Raw genomic sequence first — 27,392 nt, 5'->3', positions numbered from 1 at the left:
TTGGTACTAAATTTCGCATGTATTAAATTTCGCTAGTCTCTCATGCGATAATTAGCGCCCTTCAAGGCGATAATTATCGCGTGAGAAACACACAACATACGAAAATTAAGACGATAATTATCGAGGCGAAATTGTTAAATTTCGCTAGTATAAGTGTCTCTGGTCTTTTGAAAGGGCGATAATTATCGCGTGAGAAACTAGCGAAATTTAAGACATGCGAAATTTAGTACTAAATTTCGCCCTTTAGAGGCGATAATTATCGCGTGTTACTAGCGAAATATTGTGGACGAAATAGGATTCCGTATTCTGCAGCAAAGCGGAACGTGCTGGTATTGTGCACAACTAGGGAAGGTTTTGATCACAATTTTAATGTTTCGTTGACATCCCAACAGTAGTTTGACCTTTGAAGGCCGGACAAGATTTTTCTACTTTTAGCTCTGGCAGCGATTTTTTGCAGTGAAGCGGACATGCTGTCGATGGTACAAGTAGCTTGACCTGTAAAGGGTGAACAAGCTAATTAAGGACGCATGGACAGACAGACGGCGAAGGCAAAAACAATATATCTCCCAAAAATGTTGGGAGAAATAGTAAGGTGAAATTGTGTAACTACTTAGGTGTGATATTCACAAGTGGAAGGTCATTCGTGCAAGCTGCAAAGACCTTAGCTGTCTAAGGGCTCCGATCATTATATTTATTGTTACAATTGTTACGTGACTACAAAGTGCCAGTAAAAATTATGTTTAATCTCCTTGACGCCTTTGTTTTATCAATTTTAAATTATGGCTGTGAAGTATGTGGGTTTATGAATGCAGATGTTATGGAACGAGTACAGAAACAACTGTGTAGGTTTATTTTATATGTAAAACAGTCAACAAATATTTTGGCGTTATATGCAGAATTGTAGAGATTCCCTCTCTACACTGAAAATCCATATTGGTGTCATTAAATATTTTCTTATGTTAAATACAGGTAAAAAGATAATTGTATATTTAGAACAATATTGTGTAGACATATATATGATTTCGATGTGGTAAATTGTTTAACAAATTGAGCTTCAACAGTTAAAAACAGTTAAATGATATCCGGTTCTGTAAATATAAAGCTATTTGTACCTATTTTAGGAACATATTACGGATATTTAAATAAGTTGTTGGAATGATGGTATTCAATCTTCATTATTGTTAGATGTACAGAAGGGGGAACGTTTAGGTTGTCTCTAATAAAGTTTTTCGTGAGTGCGTTTTGTTCGAATATCGTGTGCGCGCGTGCGTTGCATGGGTGAACTCAGTCTCAAAGAGTGTCTTATCTATCTGGATGATGTGATCATTTTCAGAGATACTGTTGAAAAGCATTGTGAGAGATAAGCAGCCGTGTTTTTCTAGACTTGAACATTATGGCCTCAAATTTAAGGGTTCCATGTGTGAATTTTTTCAGCTTGTGGTGAAATATTTGGGCCATGTGGTCAGTGCAGATGGCGTTCAAACAGATCCTGAAAAGACAAGTGTCCTGAAAGATTGGCCAATCCCAAAGTCTGTTAAAGATCTTCGTTCTTTCCTGGGTTTTGCGAGGTATTACCGTCGATTTGTCAATGGCTTTTCACAGTTCACCAAACTTTTGAATGACTTACCAACAAGAAAGCTAAGTCAACAAAACAACCTGCTCCTTGGAATTGGGGTCCAAGACAACAAGAAGCTTATGAGACTATCATTTGAAAGTTGATTTCAGCTCCCACATTAACTTATGCAGACTATTCCAAACCCCTTATCCTTTACATTGATGCTTGTTGTGTTGGCTTAGGAGCCGTCTAGTATCAGGAAGTCGACAGAAATTAGAAAGTTATAGCTTATGCCAGTCGTGGACTTAGACCTAGTGAACGCAATAACCCCGCTTACATGCTTGAGTTCTTTTCTTTGAAGTGGGCTGTGTAGGGGAAATTTTATGATCTCTATGGTCATAAATTCCTTGTTCGTACTGATAATAACCCACTCACTTATGCTTTTCCTTCAGCCAACTTGGATGATCAGTCCCATCGCTGGTTAGCTGCTCTTGTGACTTTCAAATTTTCTATCCAGTATCGTTCTGGCAAGCAGAATGTTGATGCTGATATTTTATCAAGGTTAACAAAAAGTGTTCAGATTGATAGTGGTATGCATCGTATTATGTGTCCAGATATTTTGAAGTCTTTGTTTAAAGCTACTTTGGCTGATGTGCATGAACTCCCTGCGTTTCAGTGTGTTTCTATCTCTCAACAAGTACTTGATACACCTTCCTCTGAAAAAGTAGATATTGGTTCCAATTTAAGTGGTATCAATTGGCTGACAGAGCAGTGTAATGATCGTACCATTTCCAGAGTAGCTAACATTGTCAAGGCTCATAAATTAACTAGTCGTCAGAATTCTTACGAAAAAGACTCAGTATGTCAGTTTTTGGTGAGTGGCCTAATCTTTTCTTGAAAGAATGTATTCTTCATAGAAATGGTTTTGTTTCCGGACAACAAATTATTGAATTATTAGTCCCCAGTGTGTTTCATGAAATTATATTTTCAGGGCTGCATGACGAATTTGGTCAACAGGTTAGAGTTCGTATTCTTTCCTTGATAATATCCCGGTTTTACTGGCCTGGTTTAGATCATTTTGTTGATAGACGCATACGAAAATGTCAAAGATGTATCCGGCGAAACACGACAGTCAGTTCCGTAACACCCCTTGTCTCTGTTTAATCGACTTTTCCACTAGAATTTGTCTGTATGGACTATTTATCCCTTGAAATGTCTTTAGGTGAGTATGAGCATATACTGGTCATAACCGATCATTTCACTCGTTATGTTCAGCCACTCGGTATCAGACAGCTCAAACTACACCTAAACTCCTTTTTGAACAGTTAATCTGTAACTACGGGTTTCCCAGCCGCTTACACAGTGACCAAGGTCGCAATTTTAAAAGCGCTGTTATACTTGAGCTTTGTAAGTTGGCTAACATTGAGAAGAACCACCCCATATCACCCACAAGGTAACGGTTTGGCGGAGCGTTCCATTAAATCCTTTTAAATATGTTGAGAAACTCTTGATGATTCTCAGAAGTCCAATTGGAAGGCACATGTACCACCTTTGGTACGTGCTAACAATTCAACTAGGCATGAAAGTACCGGGTTAACACCTCACTTTCTAATGTTTGATAGACATCCACGCCTAGCAATCGATGCCTTCATTGGAATTGACCCCGAAGATTAGGAAAAATCCCGGAGTCATCCCAACTCATTCCAACTATGCCATTGGTCTGCAGAAACGCCCGAGCTACGCCTATAAAGTGCCCGGCCGTGAGTCTAAGCGGCAGTCCTGACGTCATAAGAGACGGTATGATCTAATGTAAGACATGCCAAAATCGAGCCAGATAACAGAGTTCTAGTCAGAAACGTTGGTCTAAAGGGTAAGAACAAACTTACCGATAGATTTGGCAAAGATGTTTATATTGTTCAAACCCAGCCCAACCCAGACATACCCGTATTTGTTGTAAGACGAAAGCATTGCCGAGGTCATAGAAACGTCTTATTACCTTCTATGGTTCTTCCTCTTCATACTTCTAAGTCTCAGACTGTTGATTATTCAGTCCATCGGATTCACTTATCAAAGTTCTGATCTAATAGTCGCAGATTCTTTGAGTAATCTCATGAATGAAATTCCATCTGCTTCTTTCAACACTTCACATATTTCCCATGAGAAGAATAAAATCCATGCAAGGAGGAAATCAGTTCTTAACCTATTTTCCAAACCGTTTTGTCCCAGTCGCCTAGTTCGAAACAAAAGACAGCCAAAGTGGTCATCATCCCCTGAGTGGACGACATAACACTTTGTTAGCTGATAGAACATTACCCAGATTGTAGATTGTTTGCTGCAATTGTTATTGTTCTTGTGAGGACATTCTTTTAGTATGAATTATTTTTTGTATGATTTTTTATGATCATATGATTGATAATGATAGTTAAAGATGCATGATTTTGAAGAATTTTGTAAACTGGTGTACTTAAACATATTTTTTTGCTGATATATTTATATGAGTTTTGCAGGAAGAATATTGATAAGTTGCTTATCCGTAACTGACTGATTTAAGATGTAGAGAGTCTTTGTAAAATACAGTTTCTATTTGGAGTTTAATGTTCCTTTAGCTGCGCCTCATATTGTTATTAGACAGTCTCATTTTTGTACAGACTTGAGTGCCATCCGTGAATTAATATGATGTTATCTTAATAAGTGATGTTTTTTTCGATAAGATCAAACCTCTTAATATTTTACTATATAAACATTATAGGCCTGATGTTCATTAAAGTACTTTGATAGTTTTTTAAACAGCTGATTTACCAGAAGATAGAGTATTTATTTTAAATGTATTGTGTATGTACACTTTTTAACTCTGTGTGTAATTGTCTATCTTAAAGAAGCATTCCCATTGTAAGATTTCTTGGCATTGGTTGTTTTAAATGTCGGGAGGGGGAGAGGGTGTCGCAGGGTCATATTAATGTGTGATATGCTGTTTGTCAATGTAAACAAACGTTTAATATAGTGGGATAAGACATTTATTGATAGTTCCATTATGTTTACAAGTACATGTATAGAGGAAACTTTACCAATATATTATTTCTATATTTTTGTACAAATAAAAAAAGCTACCCTCCTTTTCTACGTAAGAAAATTTTGTTGTAGCTGATTACGTACTGTTGCTTCGCTAGGCACCCGGCGAAAACTCAAAAATACGACTAAGAAGATTTGTCGATTTTTTGTCTGGCGCCCATAACACTTTGTTGTTTCTCCATGTCGCCGTGTAACATGCATGAGCTTTATTTTTTTGATCATTTTGCGTGTAAACTGAAACGTTCACCCTACTCTAAATATGGAATATAAGATTACATTTGAGCAATCGTTATATATAAAATATAGTGAAAACCTTTAATATAGAAATGTTTTAGGCAAAATTAGACTGTTCTTAAACAAACTTAATATCGAGTTAGGAAGACAAAATAATGTACCAAGGAATGAACGAAAGTGCACTTTATATTATGTAAATGACATAGAAGAAGAATTTTACTTTATAATTAAATGTACGATATATTCTGAGTTCAGAAAACAATTGAATTCATTCAAAGATATTATTATGCAACACAAGTATGGTTTAATTCATTTCGTTAACGCAAATAGCTGGTCGCTAGAAAATACTGAAAACAAAAAATAGCAATATACAGTGATAAAGCTTTTAAAATGAGGGATAGGTTGTTATAATATACTGACGTTAAAGATTTGCTCTCTGTCTCTGTTTTCTTCTGTTATTTCTTTATTTTTTGGAATTAAAAAAAATGAAAAAGTATCATTGTTACTGTTAAATGCGCATTGTAAATTCATCATGTAGATTCGTTAAGTTATATGTGAATATTGTACATATATATTTATATATATTTATTTATTAGTCCCCTACCGGTTTAAAACGGAGGGGACTTTAGGTTTACCCTCCGTCCGTCTGTCTCCCTGTCACTCTGTCATACCGTCCGTCCACAAACTGGATCCTGCGATAACGCAAAAAAGTACTGAAATCATTTTAAATAAACGTTACATAAGGATACATGGCAGTATGCAGATTATGCACATCTTTTTCTTTTCTTCCTATGTTGAAAATTCTGGTTGCTATGGCAACAAATAGACTATATAATAAAATATGGCAAATTTTACATATATACTGGATCCAGTGGTAACACAAAAAGAACTGTAATTATTTTTTATGAAACTTAAAATATGGGTAGGTGGCAGTCTGGAAATTATTCACATCTTTTTCTTTTCTTCCCATGTTGAAAATTCTCGATGCTATGGCAACAAATAGACTGAATTTAAAGATTTTTTATTCTAGTTTTTCACTATAACTTCTTTATTTCTTAAGGTATTTACTTAAACTTTAAATGTAAGTTTCTTGTCACTAATCACATCATATGTGACAAGGTTTACAACCAACTCTAGCTTAAAAATTATCCGGATTACCTCCCTTGAGCTTAGAATTTTCATGAAAAAAAGTTTTTTTTAATAACTTCTATATTTCTTAATGAATCTACTTCAAACTTCATATATATGTCTCTTATTATCACTCAAAATTTGTGAGAAACTTTAATACTGAAGGAAGACTTTTTCCAGAATTATGTCCCCCTTAAACTTTTTATGAGAAATTGATATTTTTTACTCCAACTTCTTCATTCCATAGAGGATTTACTTCAAACTCCCACATCATAATAATGTGACAAGGTTTATAAATCTAGACTCCCTATTTCCAGAATTATCTCCTCTTTAGACTTTGATTTTTTCTTATTCATTCTCTAACTTTCTTTTTTCTTTTTGAATTTACCTCAAATTCAAAATAAACAATCATTATCGACACCTACATTGTATTTATTTATTTTTTAATTTTCATCTTTGCTACTATACATTTTTATGGTTTATTTCAAAATTGTTATTTTTTTACTTTTCTTTTTGTGAATATCTTTAAATTTAAAAAATGTTCCTTGTTACACTCATATCATGTCTGACTATGTCCATAAATCTAACATCTTTATTTCAAGAGTTATCTCCTCTTTAAGATTTTTTGCTTTAAAAATGTTATATTTTGGTAACAGAGATGTCAAAAAATAACTTGAGTCTCCTTCAGTCTGTTTGTCTGTGTGTTCATAAAAACTGTTTCCTGAGATCACTTTTGAAGATTTTTCCAACAAATAGATTCACTTAAAATAGAAAAAAGTTGAAACATTAGTTTACTAGGCAGGGAAACTTAACACATTTCTAGGATACAGACAAACTTAGAACTCAAAAAATTAAAGTTCATTTATGTCATTCATGTCATTCGTGTCATTCATTCATTCAATGGCATAATTGAATGAACAATGGCCCATCAGCATTTTGTTGGGGTTCTAACCGGTAGGATTGCTTGCAATACTATGATAATTGCTTGTTCATATTTGTATCTTCTCAAATACAATATAAAGTTGCATGTCTGTTTTCCAACACATAACAAAATATAAATATGTTTACCTTTTTGAAATGTTTTGACAAGAATAATCTTTATAGTTATAATAAGTATATTTTTGTTTAATATAAGTTTTATTTCTTTCGCATATTTGTCGGTATTGTGTGTGTTTTTTCTTCTTTAGATATAAACGTAAAAAACCAGTAAACGTATTTCTTTTTTATTAATATTGATCATGAATAATTAAGGGAAGTAAATGCTAAAATACTTGTTATGTAAAGTTATATAAGTTATTCCCCTTTATTTGTCACTATCACTAATTTCCATTAAAATGCAAATTTTCTTTTTGGTGGAATCTATAAATAGGCATTACCGAATTTCTCAATCAAGTATTGTAGCTTATAATTTGATTATGTTAGGTAAGGATAGACAAATTCTTGTGCAATACATTCATGTATTCATATGCTTTTTAAGTAATATCTTATCTCAATAAACATTATCATGTTTCATAAACCATTATTTTGCAATTTTATATGTTCATGTCATGTGTCATTTATGTATTATATGTTGTATTTGTATATGTAATATGGTAATGAGCTTTTGATGCTTAAACCAAACAATAAAGTGTTTGTTCACTTCTGTTCAGTTAAAAATGTGGAGAAAACCGAAAGCGGGCATCATGAAATTGCAAAGATTGCTTACCCCATTATGAACAAGCTAATGCTGGTCTACCATACAAACGATAACTCCATTAAAATCATAGTTGTATGTTACATCAACCAAAAGTGAATTATAGAAGCTTCAAGTCTTACCTCTTTTTCTTTGGACAACTGTGTTTCAATGTCAGTTATTCTGTTTTTAAGCTCCTCATATTCATCTTTCGTTACAGCAGTTTCTTTTATTTGCCTTAGAATTTCTCCAACACCTTCAGTAGTAATAATGAAGTCCTTCGTTTTCAGCTGATGAAAAAATAACAATATGTCAGTTTTACCTTCAGATGTAAAAGTGTAGGTTTTTATTTACTCTCTTAAAACCATGCTGCATAAGGTCAGACTTTATTTAAATATTATCTCAATTGTTGTTTCATTTAAACTCCCATACTCATTCTTTCTGTGGACTGTTGAAATCCGCTTTTATAACAGGATGTGTGGTAAAGACATCTTATATCTCAGACATTTCTATTTGTCAGCATATAATTTTTTACATATTTCTAAAAAACCTAAGCTCGGTTACTTAAAAAAAATCACATTTAACAGGGTTGTTTATGACTTCACAAATAAAGGTTAACTTAAGGCAATTGTTATTCAAATTGACAACAATGAACCAATTCCAGTTACCCCAAATACGTTCTGAATGAATAGTTTAAATCAAAACTAAACTCAATCAGGATTTCAACTTACTTATTCAAAAAATTCATTATTTGCACTTACATCTTGAAGTTTCCGGACAGCTTGTTTTGAAACTGGATGATGTACAAGCTCCTTACTATCTTGTAGAACGGATATCATATCACAAATGTAAGAATTAGCCTCAGTTTCCTCTAACTCCATATTGCTTGAGTGAAAAATCTTATTTCGGTATTGTCGAACCTGTTGAATTGACAACAAGTCTAAGTCAAACATTAACACATAATAATACTGTTTTCAGCAATACGACTAAGCAATACTCTTAGAAATAAGAATTAAAACTGCAAAGCAAGTTACTAAATTGCAACTTCTCGACACAGTTAACTGAATTAATTCACACGCAAAACCACAGATGCACAAGTTCACATGGTGATCAACATTCCTGTAAAGTGTTTTGACTCTAGCTAAATTACTGTTAGGGCAGATTGTGGACGTATGCACGGACAGACAAGGGCAAATCTAAATGCCCCAAAACCCCTAGATTCGGGGCATAACATTTTCTTACATATAATTTCATCTACTTACTTGAAGTATTCAAACTAGCAAGGCTCGCTAAAACATTTATACCTAATCACTTAAAGTGTGTTGCATAACAGTTTTTGAATCATAATTCACTGCAGAAATTTAACTACATAAGTCTCATAATTATATGGACATAACATCACATTGATGCAGTAATGGGATAACTCTTATTAAAACAACAATCAGATAATATTAAGCTTTACTATATTACTAGTCTATATAAAAGAGATAATTTTCACCTAAATGCACTTAAGTTTAACTCTAATGTTAAAAATATTACAAAAAAAATAAATAAACACATAGTACTTAAATGCATTTACCTCTAAAAACAGATTGTTTGGTGCTGTAACATTGCATCCAATATGATTGTGAAAAAATTTGTTATTTATTATAACATGGAGTAACCCTGAACAGTCCGTGTCAAATGCCGATGCTTTGTCATTGTAACCAGGAGCATTTATAAAGCATTTACAAATGCTCCATTTTTCAGTGGACCAAATAGTTGCATCACTGTTTTTCCAAAAAGGTGCTGGTGGATTTGATGCATGATTCCGTATAATGTTGTCGTAGATGGCACCACATACGTTGTTTGGACAGGGTTTCTTATTATTTGGAAAGCAACAGTTACATTTATCTTGCCCGAGAGGACATATCCCTTTTGAGACTCGGACGTGGTCTGGCTTGAGAGTTGTTATCTTACAGACGCCACATGATACATTTGGCTTCAGATTCTTTGTTCGTTGAATATATTTCATAATATCTTCATATTGCTGTGTTCCTATGTCATCACAAAATTGTGCTAATCCCTCTTTTAGATAACCTAAGCCTAAGCCAGCTTTGACCCACTGCCGGTATTTGTTGTTCTTTAAATGTTTCTCATGCGTCATCACACCATCTAGAAAATAAAGAAATTAATTTTTTAACTACATTTTGTAAGAATCCAAGGAAAACCAATATAAAATACGACTAAACACAATCATTAGAATGCCCCGAAAGCTGAGCCCAATTAAAAAACTTTGATATTTAACTTACAATGAAGGCACAATGGAATGAAGAGTCTAAACGACCCATTTGTGTTTTCCCTAACATAAAATGTTGATTGTCAGGTCTTTGTTTTTCATTCATACACGTATGTCAATAGTTTTGTGTATGTTGTAAAATTTGTCATTGCAATGTTGATGAATATTTTATGCTGAAATAAATCGTTTAATCTCTAATTATGATCCCTGTCAAAAGAGGTTCTTGTTTGTCCTAGATATCACACCTGAGAATCATTGTTAGAAATGTTTATTATTCCTCAATTGAAAGTAGATAATTATGTTTCATTCAGACATGTCTGACATGGTCTGAAACAAGAAGCGCATTTGCGTAAATACGCAAGCAGAATCTTCACAAATGAACATCAATGTATTTTAGTTAATAGTTGATCAAAAGTATCCAATCTACTATCAGGCAGCAAATCAGACTTACATTTTATGCAAACTGAACGGGCAGATCTTTGGTTTAAAACTTCCGAATTTAGCGAAAAAAATCTTTTCATCTGTTGGTCGATGCTTCAAAAGCGTAACATTGTTTTAAATGTCAAATGTCAATGTCGTGTCTGACCCTGTACTTTCATATTTCTTATATGTCTGTCTCAATTACTATCGAACTCGATGGGTTCCGCTTCAATCAAAGCAATGACGATAAGTGCAAACTTATATTGAACAATATCTATTGAAATCATTTCGTATTCAGAAATAGTTATTGTGATCCGACCCATTCAAAATATTCATAGCTATAACTAGGAGATAATTGAGTTCTATGCTTGCTTAATCTGATATTGTGAGCCATAACTTTTTCACCCTAAACACAAGTGACGCTTAGATGTAGTCCTAGTAAATTAACCATTATCTAAATATCCCGTATTTCTGTTGGGTCAGAGCTTAAATATACTATTTCAAACTGACCAGTCTTAGGTATAGTTTTGCTTTGTATTTAATGTGGTCATTTCATAAATTTACGCTCCCCGTTTATTACATTTTTGTCCGTTTTTCGAGAAATGACGCTATTGTTATTACTTTGCATCAATATGGACAGATTAACTTTTTAACACGGTGTATGAGGGCATACTCCGTTAAATAGCTTTGAAACTAAGTCGTGTCTTGGTTGTCTCTTACCTTGTTTCTTTGCAAGTTGCTGCGCCATGTCCACGTGTTGTTGTATAGGTGTCACAGGCGGTGGTGAAGGAGCCCTAGCCGGAGGTGTAGACGCTTTTGATGTGGGTGTAAGTGGCGTAGCCAAAGGTGTAGGAGCCATTGGTGTGGGTGTAGGTGCTTTAGGCGTGAATATAGGCGGCAAAGCCGTGGTTGTAGAAGCCCTTGGCGTGGGTGTAGGTGCTCTTGACGTGGGTTTAGGTGCTCTAAACGTGAATATTGGTGGCATAGCCGTGGGTATAGGAGCCCTTGGCGTGGTTGTAGGTGCTCTAAACGTGAATATAGGTGGCAAAGCCGTGGGTGTTGGAGCCCTTGGTGTGGGTGTAGGAGCTCTAAACGTGAATATAGGTGGCAAAGCCGTGGGTGTAGGAGCCCTTGGCGTGGGTGTAGGTGCTCTTGGCGTGGGTGTAGGTGCTCTTGGCGTGGGTGTAGGTGCTTTAAACGTAAATGTAGGTGGCATAGCCTTAGGTGTAGGAGCCCTTGGCGTGGGTGTAGGTGCTCTAAACGTGAATATAGGTGACATAGCCGTGGGTTTAGGAGCCCTTGGCGTTGGTGTAGGAGCCGTTGGTGTGAGTGTAGGTGCTCTAAACGTGAATATAGGTGGCATAGCCGTGGTGTAGGAGGCCTTGGTGTGGGTGTAGGTGCTCTAAACGTGAATATAGGTGGCACAGCCGTGGGTGAAGGAGCCCTTGGTGTGGGTGTAGGTGCTCTTGGCGTGGGTGTATGTGCTCTTGGCGTTGATGTAGGTGGCGTAGCCGGAGGTGTTTGAGCCTTTGGCGTCAGTGTAGGTCCCCTAATCGGATGTGTGGGTGTAGTGGGTGAAGAAGCTTTTGTTTTGGGTTTGTGTTGCGAAGGAAGAGATGAAGGTGCGCTTGGCGTGGTTGAAGGTGGCTCAGTCGGAGGTCTAGGTGCTCCTGGCGTAGATGAAGGTGGCCTACGTGGTAGTGTACCAACTGAAGACATTATCAGTGTGGTTGCCCTTGGTATAGTTGTTTGCCGCCTCTTACGTAACGACGGTTGGTCATGATCCTCAAGTATGACAGGTTCTTTCGTCTTTAGAGTCGATCGTCTTTTATTCTCTTAATATAAATAAATAAAAATACGTTGGTTAAAAGCATTCATGTTTACCTCTAAGTATAAATTTACTGTAAAAAACATGAAAACTGGACCCTCCGAAAACCGGAATCGTCTGACAAACGGACCAGTATTTTTCCAATTAGTTCATACAAAATATCCTCTAAAAACCGGAAACTCTGAAATCCGAAAACCGTATGGCTTTCTATGGATACTTATGTATTCTGCGTATGCTTCGTTTTTGCGATAGGCGTTTAGATACGGGTTCTTACACACATTACGGACACAATAGTTGTTAAACAATAAATCTTATATTGCGTCAACAGGCTAATTTTTGGCGAATTATTACTTTCGGCCCAAGCAATTTTACGATGTGTTCAGACCATGCAATGTTACAGTTCAGCATCATGGCACATGAGTATAAGGAACCCGAAGTTTAAAAAGTCTATACAGCTTGTCAAGTGGTCCCACACCAGAAAGGAGGAAAAAAGTAGGAACATGTTTTGCCAAAAAGTAGAAATAATAGTATATAAAGGTAGTAACATTTCCTCCAAAAAAAAGAAAGAGTATTTAGCTGTCTTACCTTATTAAATACATGATGATTTATATTCTTTGATTTTATTTACCTAACAATTGCATACTGATTACATGGTCAATGCACAAACTTTATCAATCTTCGATGTGAATAAATATGATTTGTTTCTTTGAAATAATTATACTGACCTTTATAGCGCAATAAAGTAAACTTCCGGGTTATAATGTCTTTATGTCCTTTGTGTCTTAAGATACTTATTTTTTTCTAATTTATAACTATTTTCAACATTATTGAAGCTATGGTTTTTTTTATTTTTAGTATGTTTTGCACTCACTTATTTTGGTAAAGGCTATATTTTTGAATAACATATTTTTTCGTTCTAAATTGAAATCAATAAAAGTCATTTCAGTGCCGTAAAAGACTATGCAAAACAAAAGAAATCAGTGTTTTTAAGTTGATAAATATCAGTGGAGACTATATTGCAAGCACTTGGCCATTTTCATTTAAATATGCACCATAGATAATTAGTTACCGTGGATGTGACGAGAACCCATACAAGCTAGTGTGACTTTACTAAACTTGAGTTATATACTCCATATCAATTCTCTTAAACAATATGACGGACATAACCGAAGTGGGATCTAATATTTAAATGAGTGCTATAATGTATTCATAACTAACAGGTCAATAAAAACAGACTCTATTCACTAAGCAGGTCTTTCTTCAGAGAATAAACTTTTTGGGATGAAATACCTTCAAGAAAAATCTTGAACTTTCAAAAGAGATTATTATGCCCTTAATCTGGTCAAGGCTAAAACCCATCTGACTGTCACAGATAACGTGAAATAGCATGTTGGACAGCCAGCATGGGTCTTGTGCTACACAGATGAAAGATTCTTACAATCTATCCTAAATTGATACTTAACACAGATTTATAAGTACAATTATGTTTGCAAATTTGTTGAGTGCTTAAACAGTAGGAATTAAAAACAAAAGTGGGATTAAAGTAGGAAAAATAAGGGACACGTAAAGTAGGAGAAAGTAGGAAAAAGTAGGAACAACTTGACAGCCTGTATTTAGTCACTCTAGAATTAAGTGGAATTCTCCAAAATGGGATATATTTAGAAACAATATTATGTTTCACCCCAACTGTTTAACGCCATATGTGAAAAAATACCAGAAATGATAAAACCCATGTGAATGAAACTGCCACAGAATTTACATTTTATGATTAATAGTGCGTCGGCGCCGTTCTGCGAAGCACGTTTTTATCATAACAAGGTGAAACACAAATTTGCACAAACTCTTTAAAGTCATCGGAATATTTCGATAATTAATATGGGAATTTAAGGAATATATACTTAAAAGCACTAGAAAAAGCTTCGAAGCTTTGGAAGTTCTTTTTAGAAAAAAAGAATGGATTGGCGGTAATTCCTTGTCTACCAGTGAATTGTACTAGTGTTTTAAAAACTTGAGTAATGAAATAAATATCAGAAATGCTGTTGAAAGAAAACAGTCGGCACCGGGAGACAATTATTCGGATAATTCTATTTCCAAGAGCTTGGTAACACTATATCAGAGACAGACGTTTAAGCGTCATAGAAAACTTTAAATTGTGAAAGGTAGGCTCTACTGATAATTGTTGATTTCATCTGGGGATAAATATATATCTGCCATTTAACAAATCTTTTTAATCTTATATTCGATACCATTGTTTCCCCGAATAAATGATCGGAAGGTATAATAATCCCATTATTTAATGAAAGGGAAAAAAAAGATGTTAATCTATATCGTGAAATAACATTGATCAGTGTCCTAGCAAAACTGTTTACAACACTGTTAATTAATCGTTTAACCTAAGAGTATAAAAATAATATCATTTCTGACCCTCAGTTTGGATTTAAAAACATGATTTTCCAAAAAACATGCTACATTTATATATTTGTTTGAACGGATTAATAGAAAAAAATCTTTGAAATGTCTCTCGTTTGCATACTGCGTTCATTGATATGAGCAAATGTTTTAACAGCGTTTATAGGTACGCAGTATGGTACAAAATGTTTAACCTTGAAATATCTGGTAAAATTTTACGGGTAATGAGGTCTTTGTAAGAACACGATAAAAGTCACTGCACTACGTTTTCTGTGTCCATTGAAGAAGCGGTAGGCAAGTAGAGATATGTTGTCTCTTCAGTCACATTTAGACAATCTACGAATTTATTGTGATCGTTGGGTTAAAATGTTACTCACGAGAAAACAAAAATAGTACTCAGACGTAGAGATGCGTTGAGAGACGAAAAGGAAATGGTAGTATAACGGGAAAAGTGAAATAGTGCAGTTAAGGTCTTGTAAAAGAATTCTTACTGCTAAAATGCCAGTATGCAAGGATTCTGTATATGGAAAGTCAGGTCGTTATCCACTGTATACATGCATTTATCGTCTTGTTCAGATATTCAAGTTCTAGATTACAGACTTAAATACCAACAATTGTATCATAAAGAACGCATACAGGAAGCTATTAAATTATGCTATTCATGGTTAAAAGAACTGGGCATATAATTTAAAAGTTTTATTAGGAAACATGGATCTTTGGGGAATATACAAGACAGTATCATAGACGGGAAAAAGTTGATTCTATGTTTTAAACAGATGGTGATTGACTGTTTTCTTCAGAAATGGAGAAGTGATATAAATATCAAACGTGTATTATTGGTATATAATATAATAGAAAGGACAGTGTAAAATATGGAAAAATGGCAAGGTAGCAGACGAATTTCACTTTATGCTTATATGTGCGAGATACAGAGTAGTAAGGAGACGGTGTATAAGTGAATATAACACACTTCACTCAAGGAGCTTAAGGAACTGCTAAGATATGTAAATCATGAGACAATGACACAATCAGTGATGTTTATGAAATGTGCTATTAAAATTTAAGGAAATATGGTACGACAAAATGGCTTATCATATACTCTAAAAATTCAAGTCGATTGTTTAAAGTGCTACTTCCTTTGTGAAATTAAACCTCAGTTACGCGAATGATTTTTCTATTTATATTAATTTAATAATTTATTGACATGATCTTCATTTTATGTTATACATATGTGTGTATACATAAATTATATGGTACAATATGTTTAAATCTAAAATGGAATAAACGATATGTTATGTTTTGTTCTGTTCTTTGTTAAACGTAAATTAGAAATCCTTCAAAACTGGACATCAATAATATTTAAGTGCCAACTTCCTGTGTAACTCATGTGCATTTAAACATTATCCCATGATGATCGGATAAAATCTTCAACTACCAGTCAATGGTTATTACATTATCTATTTAGGTATGATGAACAATTAACAGTGTGTGTTAATTCATAATTGTTATATAATTATATAATGTGAAAGAGAGTTAGGAACATTTTGTTAAATGATTCCTGTTTTGCTGAAAAAATGTACATGAACATGATGTAAGAATAATGATAAAAATGTCCATATATCATTTATTTCAATAGCAAGTTCTATTTCAGATAATGTGCTGTTTTAATTTCTTATTTTCCTTAATATTATATTTATGTATATATTGTATATATATATATATATATATATATATATATATATATATATATATATATATATATATATATATATATATATATTATATATATATATATATATATATATATATATATATATATATATGTATATATCTAAAAAAAAAAAGTCAAGCTAATGAATGACCCCCGGGGTGGGGCCAATTTTGACCCCAGGGCTTTTATTTTGAACAAACTTGGTAGACACCCATGAGAACATGTTTCATGCTAAATATCTTAGCTCTAGCTCTTTGAGTTCTTTAAAAGAGGATTTTTTAAGTTTTGACTATATGCACATAGGGAAAATCAATGACCCCCGGGGGCGGGGCCAATTTTGACCTTAGGGCTTTTATTTGAACAAACTTTGTAGACACTCATTAGAAGATGTTTCATGCTAAATATCTTAGCTCTAGCTCTTTGGGTTCTTTAAAAGAAGATATTTTAAGTTTTAACTATATGCATATAGGGAAAATCAAAGACACCCTGGGGCGGGGCCAATTTTGACCTTAGGGTTTTTATTTGAACAAACTTGGTAGACACTCACTAGAAGATGATTCATGCTTTTATATCTAAACACTAGCTCTCTGGGTTTTTTCAAAGAAAATTTTTAAGTTTTTGCTATACACAGTCATATAAAGAAAATCAATGACCCCCGGGGCGGGGCTAATTTTGACCCTAGGGCTTTGATTTGAACAAATTTTGTAGACACTCGCTAGAAGATGTTTCATGCTTAATTATAGCTAAACTCCAGCTATTTGGGTTTTTTTAAAGAAGATTTTTTAATTTTTTGCTATACACATATAAGGAAAATCAATGACCCCCGGGGCGGAGCCAATTTTGACCCCAGGGCTTTTATTTGAACAAACTTGGTAGACACCAATTAGAACATGTTTCATGCTAAATATCTTAGCTCTAGCTCTTTGAGTTCTTTAAAAGAAGATTTTTTAAGTTTTTACTATATGCATATAAGGAAAATCAATGACCCCCTGGGGCGGGGCCAATTTTGACCCTAGGGCTTTGATTTGAACAAACTTGGTAGGCACTCATTAGAAGATGTTTCATGCCAAATATCTAAGCTCTAGCTCTTACGGTTTTTTAGAAGAAGATTTTTTAAGTTTTTCTTATTGGTTGCCATGGCAACCAGAGTTTTTAATGGAATTTAAATTTTTGAACAACTTTGAAAGGGGTCCACCTAAGGATCATTTCTGTAAAGTTTGGTTGCAATTGGCCATGTAGTTTAGGAGGAGATATTGTTTGAAAAGTTTGACGCCATTTTTTGAAGGACGCATGACGCACGACGCACGACGGACGCAGAGTGATGACAAAAGCTCACCTTTGAGCACTTCGTGCTCAGGTGAGCTAATTACTCAAGACATTAATTGCAAAAAATGAATAAAAATATGACCTATAAAATGGGTTAATTTTGTTTGTTTGTTTATTTCATTTTACGCCTTTTTCCAACAGTATTTCAGTCATATAGGCGGGTAGTTTCCTAACCATCGTTCCTGGAGAGTTACACCAGTACTAGACTACCTTCCTCCGCGCTAAACTACCAAAGCATCTCGAGAGGGATCGAACCCACGCCAGAGAGGTAAAAAAAAAGGGTTGAAAAGTTAGTGCAAAAATATTTTAAAAAAGTAAATGTTCAAACCCATCATAATTAGAAATAAATGTATAAAACCTCCGGAGACAGGAATTGTCTGAAAACAGGACTTTTGGCTAAGCACTTTGCAGAGGTTTTAATGTATATTGAATCAAGGTGTATTTTGCGTACATACAAATCCAATAAGTATTGTTTCCAATCAATCGAACCTACTGACTTCTGGAATAATTTAATCTGTCTTATTATTGAATCCATTCGTAATTCATAACTTAAAAAAATCAACTGCTGTTGCTATTAACAGTTTCGATAAAGGAAGCACCAACACAACCCGCCCAAAATCAGGTCGGGTTCTCTTCCAGTACTACTTATCATGTACACGTAATCCAAGCAATTTATGTATATCTCAATGGCTAAATACATACTCCTGCCGTCCGGATATTATTCACGAGGGACGAACTGAAATATGATTCATCGAAATGTGCATACCTAACCCTAACCCTAGATCTGTTGATTTCCGGCGCAAAATTGAACAGTAAGTTTTACAAATTTAAGTTCTTTTTGTTAAGTATGAAATAGTATTGCACAAAACTAAAAAGCTATTGGACCTTTATACAGTTCTTTTCAATTCATGCATTGTCATTCGATGCAGTCTATTTTTAGAAATGTTTGTTGTCGGGGGCTGAAATATGTAAAAGTCAGCACTAGATTGTATTATAAAGCAAATTAACAAAAATAAGCTCAAAACATTATTAAATCAAGCAATGAATGTGTCTGAAAATAATGTTTTAAAAACGTGCCTTTTGTTGTGAGCAGACACTCAAAATATGTTCATTATTAACTAACAATATCGTTTTAACATAAAAAGAGTGGTCATATCAATGTCGTTACTTCCTTATTCCCAAATTATTTTTATTGTATATCTCTGCAAAACCTGACATTCATCATCAGATAAGTTTCTTGATTAGGTCTCTCCCCTAATTGAGTACTCAAACAAATGTTCATTAGGGCGGATAAAGCCCCTCATTTGCGGTACTCTTGTTTGTTTGGCTTATATGTCTTCAATCACTATATAGTTCATGTGAAAAATTTCAAGCTTTACTGGTTGCGGGAGACCTAAAATACCCAACGTTGTATTGCTATATGCAAGTGAGTAGCATCACTGACGTTCCGTAAGCTAGCTGGATAGATTCAATACATGAAGGAAATATTAAATCCTCACATCCTTAGTAGGTTTCGAACCCACAAAGTAGTGAGGTTAGTCTTTGATGTCAACGACTCTAACCACTCGGCCACGGATGTCCCTTATTGTCAAACTTATACGCATGATATATACGCTTAATATATAAGAGAAAGGAAATTATTTTACCGTTTGGAAAACGTTTCGAACATGCTATGACCAATCCGGCAAAAGCGACGAGAAAAGCAATAATAAAGCCAAATGTTTGCGTGTCTATCAAATCCATGGTTCCTGTAGATCTGCAAAGAAAGATACAATCGTAAAACAAGTGCATTTTATTTAATCCTATTGTAATTATACGGTTCCTTTAGCCAAGATATTATTGACAAGCGTATCATTTTCAGGTAATGGCCAATTACCAATTATCATTATCAAGTGCCAATTAATAAATATCAGTAAACTTAATAAAAGACAACACAGGAATGCTACAGACAAAGATTGGTGATCATTTATCAATTAAGTCAGTAGGAAATGATGTTCATAGGTTTTTCTATTTCTAGATTTAGTGGCCACTAAAAGGGGCCAATCAAAGAAATATTTACAACTTGATAAAAGAGTAATTTTAAATGCCACAGAAAAAATTTGGTGATCATTTATAAATTATTTCTGTAGAAGGTGGCGTTAAAATGTATTTCTATATTTAGCTCTAGCAGCCCCTAAAAGAGGCAAATCAAATAAATATGCGTAAACTTGATAAAAGACTTCCAAAGAATGCTACAGAGAAAGTAAAATGATCAACCATCGATTATTTCTGCAGGAAACGATGTTCAAAGGTTGTTTCTATTTTTCAATTTTTAGCTTAAGCGACCCATAAAAGGGGCTTATCAAACTAAAATATGAGCCAACCGAGCCTGCTACATTTTCAATTTCACCGTGTTGGATTATCATTAGGGATTTTTATTTCTCTCCATTTGATAAAAGACTACCCAAAAATGCTACAGACAAAAATTTGCTGATCATCCATCAATTAGTTATGTAAAAGATGTCTTAAGGTTTTTTTCTATTTTTAGCTTGAGCGGCCCCTATAAGAGCCAATAAAATTAAGATGAAAGACTTGATAAAAGACTACCCAACAATGCTACAGACAAATTTTGGTGATCATCCATCAATTAGTTCTGCGGAAATATACATTTAAATGTATATCTATTTTTAGATTAAGCTTGCCCTAAAAGAAGCCAATTTGATAAAAGACTACCCAACAATGCTACCGACAAAGTTTGCTGATCATCTCGCAATTAGTTCTGTAGAAGAAGGCGTTTAAAGGTTTTCTCTATTTTTAGCCATAGAGACCCCTAAATGATGCCAATCAATTAATATAATCAAACTTGATAAAACACTACCCAATATTGCTAGAGACAAAGTTTGGTGATCAACCATCAATTAGTTCTGTAGTGGAAGATGTTTAAATGTCTTTCCTATTTTTTCCTCTGTTGACCCCCTAAAAGGAGGCCAATTGAAATGACATGAGCAAATTTAAGTGTGACTGTCACAATGATGCTAAAGATTTGAAGTAAATCTGCACAGCAGTTTCAGAGAAGAAGACGATTGTTGACGTATGACGACGGACGACGGCTACTGGAGCCCTAATAGCACACCCTTTGGTTCTGGTGAGCTAATAAAGTGCATTCTACTGCTTGTGAAAATATGTATTAATGTTTATAGATTTGATAGATCATGAATCAGCAATGTGATTATGGGAGCAAAGGTCTTTTAAATAAATCATGAAAATCAATTCCTTATTTTCAATTATTTGCACAGGTAGTTTATGAATCATTTGCTTGTTCGTAACTGATTGTAGTGTCGTATTACAATAATCAATGAACCATTCAACTAGTCTTTTGATAACCGTTTCATGCAAGTTTGCCTTAATTTGTTATATCACCAATACCATACAGACCTTAGAAAAGTATTAATCAGTATGAGTTGTGTCAATTTCTTTCATTTGAATGCATCTTTATATTTGTGATTGTTTCGAAGATATATTTATATTTCAAGTTTGATTGAACCATGTTACTGCCTGCACAACAATGCAATAATTCAAGATGTTATGCCAGTGGTATCTATACATAAAATGCTTTTACATGTTCACTTGATTCAAGAAGACACTTTCACGAGAGATATGCTACTAAATCAGTACATGATATAAGAGGTTTAAACAATCAATGTGTCATGTAAAGACTGACATTCCGATTTAACTATCTAGCTTTGAGTGATCTTTGCTTTAGATAAATAAATACAATAATTACATTTCAGAAAATCTTTAAAGAATTTATAACCTACTGTTGCTATTCGATACAATTGAAACACACACACACACACACACACACACACGCACGCACGCACGCACGCACGCACGCACGCACGCATGCACTCGCACACACACGAAAACACTTGCATTCATGCATGCACGCGCGCACACACACGCACGTACGCACACACAAAAATAAAGAGACACGCCTCCATGTGGTAATATGAAAAAATCAAAGCAAAGAAGGCGCTGAATTTGTATGTCAGAAAGGTAAAGTTTGTGAGATTTTAAACCAAATTGTTTGTATAGTGTTATCAAATCAGTTTCCTGTCTTATAGCTATAGTAAATTGGCTATAAGACTAATTGCAACACTGATATTTAAGTAAATGTTTATTTGGCTTAAAAAATTATAACAGAGACATAGATAACAGAGATAAGCAGCTATTATATACTCCATTGAAATATCAATCATGCCTATCAAAAAGTGAAAAATTAGGCATTTTGTAGCAAATAAAACTTAATGGATGTACATTTGATCCTTTAATATTATTCCCTGCGGTCTGGAGACCGTATTGGTACGCGTTTAACTTTTGAGGCATGGAGGAGCACGTCACCTGTTTTCGGTACATGGAGGAGCATGTGATCTATAAACCGTATATGATTGGTTAATCGACCTTTTCGTTAACCCAGCTAAATACTGTTTGCCGGTACGTTACGGATTTACCTGTAGGGAATTAGTCCGAATTGTACAAAAAACTATTACGTGATATTTCTTATTTTCTATAATTATTTTACCGTTTAAGGTGGAAAAACTTGAAAGATGTTTTTAAAATTATCAATGTTTCATTAATATCTATCTCAAATTTTACAAACAATAAATTGTTTATACTGAAAATCTACAAAATGTTCGTAGTGGCATCTGCCATAATAAATAGAGATATTTTCTGCGTAAATTTGTGTGTTTATTTTATTTTTGTTTGCTCGGAATTATTCACAAAATGGTAGGCCTGTTTAATCATTTTCTTAAAAAGAAATATTTGTTTTATGTTGGACCTTCTCCGGTCTTCAACGGTCACCTGTTTCCAAAAACCTTCTTCTATATTGATCGATTATTGTCAACTATATTGCTGTTAAAAACGTTTATTTACCCCCCCCCCCCAATAATGTTGAAAATAGTTAAATGAAATATCTTTATATCATTAAAATGTTCACCGCAGGAAACCATTTTACTTGTATAGTATACTATTTGAAAGGTAAATTTTTTATCTATTGCAGCATGTTAAGATATTGGTAATTGTCCATGCCTTTCACCTAGAAAAACAGAACATAACCACTGAACCAGTTTTTTTGTCATATGAAAAGTTTTGTAACAAAAATTAATAAATAGTTCTCTTTAAAAATTGATGTATCATTTATTTAAATCCGAAATGTAAATATTTTTACCTGAAGCCATAGACATATGCATAAGCTTTCAAAAAATGTATTATTTTATTGATTTTGAAATCTGGTTAATAAGTTTACTTGCTACAAGAGGCACGCGTGATATTTTAGCTGGTTAGGAAGTTGCCTATCTGTGTTATCTATGTCTCTGATTATAATAATAAAATTAAAAAGCAAAACAAAAAGAACATGAGTTGCCTGAACTGGAGTTTGTACTCCAGACCTCTCGCTTTCAAACCGAGCGTGTAAACCCCCCGACCACGGGGAGTTATAAGATAACAGTCTGGAGAATACCATATTATTCTAAATAAGAGTTTGTAACCCTTATCAATTTCGATATTTTGTTCACGGTAAACACTGAATTAAATAATCATGGATATAAGCATACATATCTAAGAAAAACACAATATTAGAAATCGTCGACTAATCGGGAACTATTTTTTCGTTACGAAAATTGATGCGCCTGTCATTTGACAATCTTTACGCGGTGATCTCCTCTTAATTTTTCGGCGTTAATGTACATATGAAGGGAAGTAACCGCTTCGAGGAGTTTGGACTACTTTCGGCATTGCAAATAAGAACAACAGGGTCTGAAATTTCGCTACCATTATTTATTTGATCTGACGACCCAAACAAATAAATCCATTATAACCGACATCTAAATTCAAGAAAGAACGTTGACAAAAGCATCAATATATCGTGTTTTTTCTCTGCATAATCTTCTACATTACTAGTGCAGTAGCATGTACAAATAAAAGATAAATGATCCAATTTAGTCACGTGTAACAACAGTGGTTCGGACAATGACAAATTGCACATTTCCAAATCAATGATTTTAAAATTATTTTTTATCAACAAAATAATTATAAAATAGAACAGTTGTTCAAAATGCTTAAGCCATAAAAAACTTCTTAGTAAATTATTTCATCCTCATGAGAAGTTCCTAATTTTTGATATGGCTTATTTCCTATACCTGTGACCATCCACAACATTTATAATGTGTTTATATTAATAAGGATATTTTCTTGCCTATTTTCAAACTAAATTTGTACACACATTGTTAGATCTTTTTTTAAATTCAACTTGTCATAACATGTAATTTTTACCAAGTTGAAATTATTCACTAAGATGTGAACAAGAACCTGGGACGGTTCAATTTTAACGCCAATAGATAATAATTTAGACATATATACTCGTTAAGAAGTTATCATTAAATGATAACATTTAATGAAACACCATCCTCGTTCAGTAAAGTGTATGGAAAGCCCTGACTGTCTTATAATTATAAACCTAAACATTGTTATGTCCAAATAGCAATATATTGAGTCAACCCTTCCTTATACAAGGTGCATTCATCAATATATTATGTGGATCCATCTTTATATGTAGTCAACTGAACAATATATGATGTCAATGTGACTTTATTTGATGTCAATATATCATTATACGATGTGCATTTTTGAATATATTGTGTGGAACCATCCTTATATAAGGTCAAAATAATAATATATTATGTCAGTCTGTCCTTATATGATGTCAGTCTGTCATTATATGATGTCAGTCTGTCATTATATGATGTGAAGATATGAATATATTATGTGGAATGATAATTATGTAGAGTCAACATTATATGATATCAATCTATTAATATACGCTGTGCATTTTTCAGTATATTATGTACAATCGTCTTTATATAGAGTCAACTTAACAATATATGATGTCAACACGTCCTTATATGATGCCAATCTTTCATTGTACGATGTGCATTAATGAATATATTATGTGAAACCATCTTTATATACAGTCAACCTAACATTATATGATGTCAACACGTCCTAATGTGATGTCAATCTTTCATTATACGATGTGCATTAATGAATATATTATGTGAAACCATCTTTATATGGAGTCAACTTAACATTATATGATGTGTATGTGTCCTTATATGATGTCAGTCTTTCATTATATGATGTGCAATTATAAATATATTATGTGGAACCATTCTTATATAGAGTCAAAACAACACTTTATTATGTAAAATTGTCTTTATATAGAGACAGCTTAACAATACATGATACAATTTACTTTGATTTTTTCCGCTGTCGCCACTAACGGTGCATAGTGAGATATAACCCGGTTAATTTAACCCCATCAGTATAATGACAGAAGCACACCATATAATGATGTTTGCACTTCATATAAAGAAGCGGTCGTATAACAATAGATGCACATCATATAATGAAAATTTGACATAATATATTGATAAGTTGAGTGTAAATAATGATGCAACCACATAATATATCCATAAATGCACATCGTAAAATAATAGATGCACATCGTATAATGAAAGATTGACATAATATATTGATAAGTTGACTATATAATGATGCAACCACATAATATATTCATAAATGCATATCGTATAATAATAGATGCACATCGTATAATGAAAGATTGACATAATATATTGATAAGTTGACTGCATATAATAATTTTACCACATCATAATTATATTCATAAATGCACATCGTATAATGATTGGTCCACATCATATAAAGACACATTGACATCATATATTGTTGAGTTGACTTCATATACGGATGCATCTTCATAATATATTCATGAGTGCACATCGTATAAAGAAAGAGTGACACAACAACGTTCATTTCTACAATCATAAGACAGTCAAGGCTTTCCATAAAAGTGTATTTTACATAAAGCATACTAAGCAAATGTTCAAGATATTGTTTTGCTACGTGGATTTTGATATTTTTATCAAAATATTGCAACGTCTTCAACGTTAACTTTCTGTCGTGGTTATTCGTGTCGCCATATTTTTTCCTATCAGTATCTTTAAATTTATGGATAGGGAATTCTATATCAATCCAAAAAGTCATACAGTGTGATGTAACTTGTATCTTACTGTTATTTTTAATATTTCATAAACAAATTAATAAAAACTTATAACTAAACGCCATTTACTTAAAACATATGTATCAGCCTATCAGCCTTCGTGATTATATTACTACGCATTTGAACTCAAATCGTGCATTATTCTACAACAATGCACTCAGAATTGATATTTATCACACACCTGTGCCGATTTTGAGGCTCCATAAATAAGGTATCGCACGGCCGTGCTTATGTTTTGACGTGACGTCATTAGCGTTTTATCCTGTCACTTGTATCAATTTCGGCCCGATAATAAGGTGCCGTATATTTTTACTGATCTACGGCACTTGATCAAGTGGTATGCATTTTGCCGGACTACTTTTCAGGCCGTTCGAGTGGTATGAAAAGAACTGTCGGTAAATCTTCTGTGTGTAGAATAACGAATTTTTTAAACGTTGATAAAACTTTGTTTGTTTATTTGATTTCACTCTATAATCTTTCAAGCGAAATAAAAATTATTAAAAGTGAAATAAATGAAAAAAATTTTTAGGTTTGGACATTAAAAATGCGTACTTTTTGGGATTTTTGATGGCGTTCATTATGATTCAGTAAAAAATTACTTTAAAACGTCTTACAAGCGTTAAGATGAATAAAAAGATTTGGTTTTTCGAATTATTTTCTTATTTAACCCATTTTCTTTCATTTAATAGTTTTACAACCCAAAATTTCGACAAAAATTTTTTTATTATCAATTTTTAAAAACAAAAGGGCGCAGGGGAAACTAAGAAGGGCGAGTGATTGTTGAAATATCACGCTTCGGGCCTTCCTTTTTTAATAAAAATTCCATATTTGGTTAAATAGTTTGCAAATTTAAAAATTTTTAAAAAAAAGGTCGCCTAATTTCTCCACCCAGGAAAATTTTATTCTCTTTTTTAACAAGTGTAAAGACGGCTAAATTTTTTTATGGGTTTTGTCTTATTTATTTTAAATTTTTTTTTTTTTAGTTTTTCGTTGTTATTACTGAGTTTATTGTAGTTAAAATTTTTTTTGGAGGGAGATTAATTAATAAGTGAATTTGTTTGTTAAAATCTTCTATTTAAATTTTTAAATTTCGGAAAAGGGTTTTTTTTTAAGAAAAAATTTTTTTTTTGGGATAATTTTGGTTTTAAAATTTGTTTTTGTGGTTTAAATGGGGTTTTTCAGTAGTTGTGTTTTTATTTGTGTTTTTTTTTCGAATTTTGAAAGAGTAAAAATTTTCTTTGTTTTTTTTTTCCCTTTAAAAATTTTTAAAGGAAATTTTGGGGGTTTCTGTGTTGGAAAAAAAAATGGTATGTTGTTTTGTTTTGAAGGGGTGCTGTTTTGGCGCTACTTTGACTTTTGTCAACCTTTAAAACTTTTTTGGGGTTTAAGATAAATTAAAGATTTTTGGTTGGGTTTTTTGGACCATATTCTTTTTGATAGTTTTACAACAAAATTGAAAAAATTGTTTTTTTTTTTGATTTTTTGGAAAAGGGTAAAACCAAAAGGGTTTTTTGCGGGAGTGTTTTGAAAAATCCGCCGGGTTTTTCTTTTGTTTATATAAAAAATTTGATAGTGTTGAATTTTTAAAGTCCTTTTTGGGGCTTTTTAGAATGTGTTTTTTTCCGTAGGTGAAAAATGTGGGT

The 27,392-nt window shown here is 33.3% G+C and overlaps 1 protein-coding gene across 1 annotated transcript in view; it reads right to left on the bottom strand.

Moving 5' to 3' along the window:
* Positions 1-7,315: 7,315 nt before the first annotated feature.
* The window catches only part of LOC132739989 (synaptojanin-1-like), a 50,489-nt gene continuing 30,412 nt past the window's right edge, over positions 7,316-27,392 (bottom strand). Inside the window, exons 2-7 of the mRNA XM_060727844.1 lie at positions 19,277-19,386; positions 11,077-12,191; positions 9,238-9,812; positions 8,420-8,578; positions 7,802-7,948; positions 7,316-7,345 (exon numbers count right to left, since the gene is read on the bottom strand). Coding sequence (XP_060583827.1) covers positions 7,316-7,345; positions 7,802-7,948; positions 8,420-8,578; positions 9,238-9,812; positions 11,077-11,719 — 1,554 coding nt within the window. The 5' untranslated portion in view covers positions 11,720-12,191; positions 19,277-19,386. The remainder of the gene's footprint in view (positions 7,346-7,801; positions 7,949-8,419; positions 8,579-9,237; positions 9,813-11,076; positions 12,192-19,276; positions 19,387-27,392) is intronic.

This window comes from Ruditapes philippinarum, unplaced genomic scaffold, assembly GCF_026571515.1.
Source record: "Ruditapes philippinarum isolate M1 unplaced genomic scaffold, ASM2657151v2 ctg4779_1_1_1_1, whole genome shotgun sequence".
Lineage (NCBI taxonomy): Eukaryota > Metazoa > Mollusca > Bivalvia > Venerida > Veneridae > Ruditapes > Ruditapes philippinarum.
This window is presented reverse-complemented; position numbering and strand designations above follow the sequence as displayed.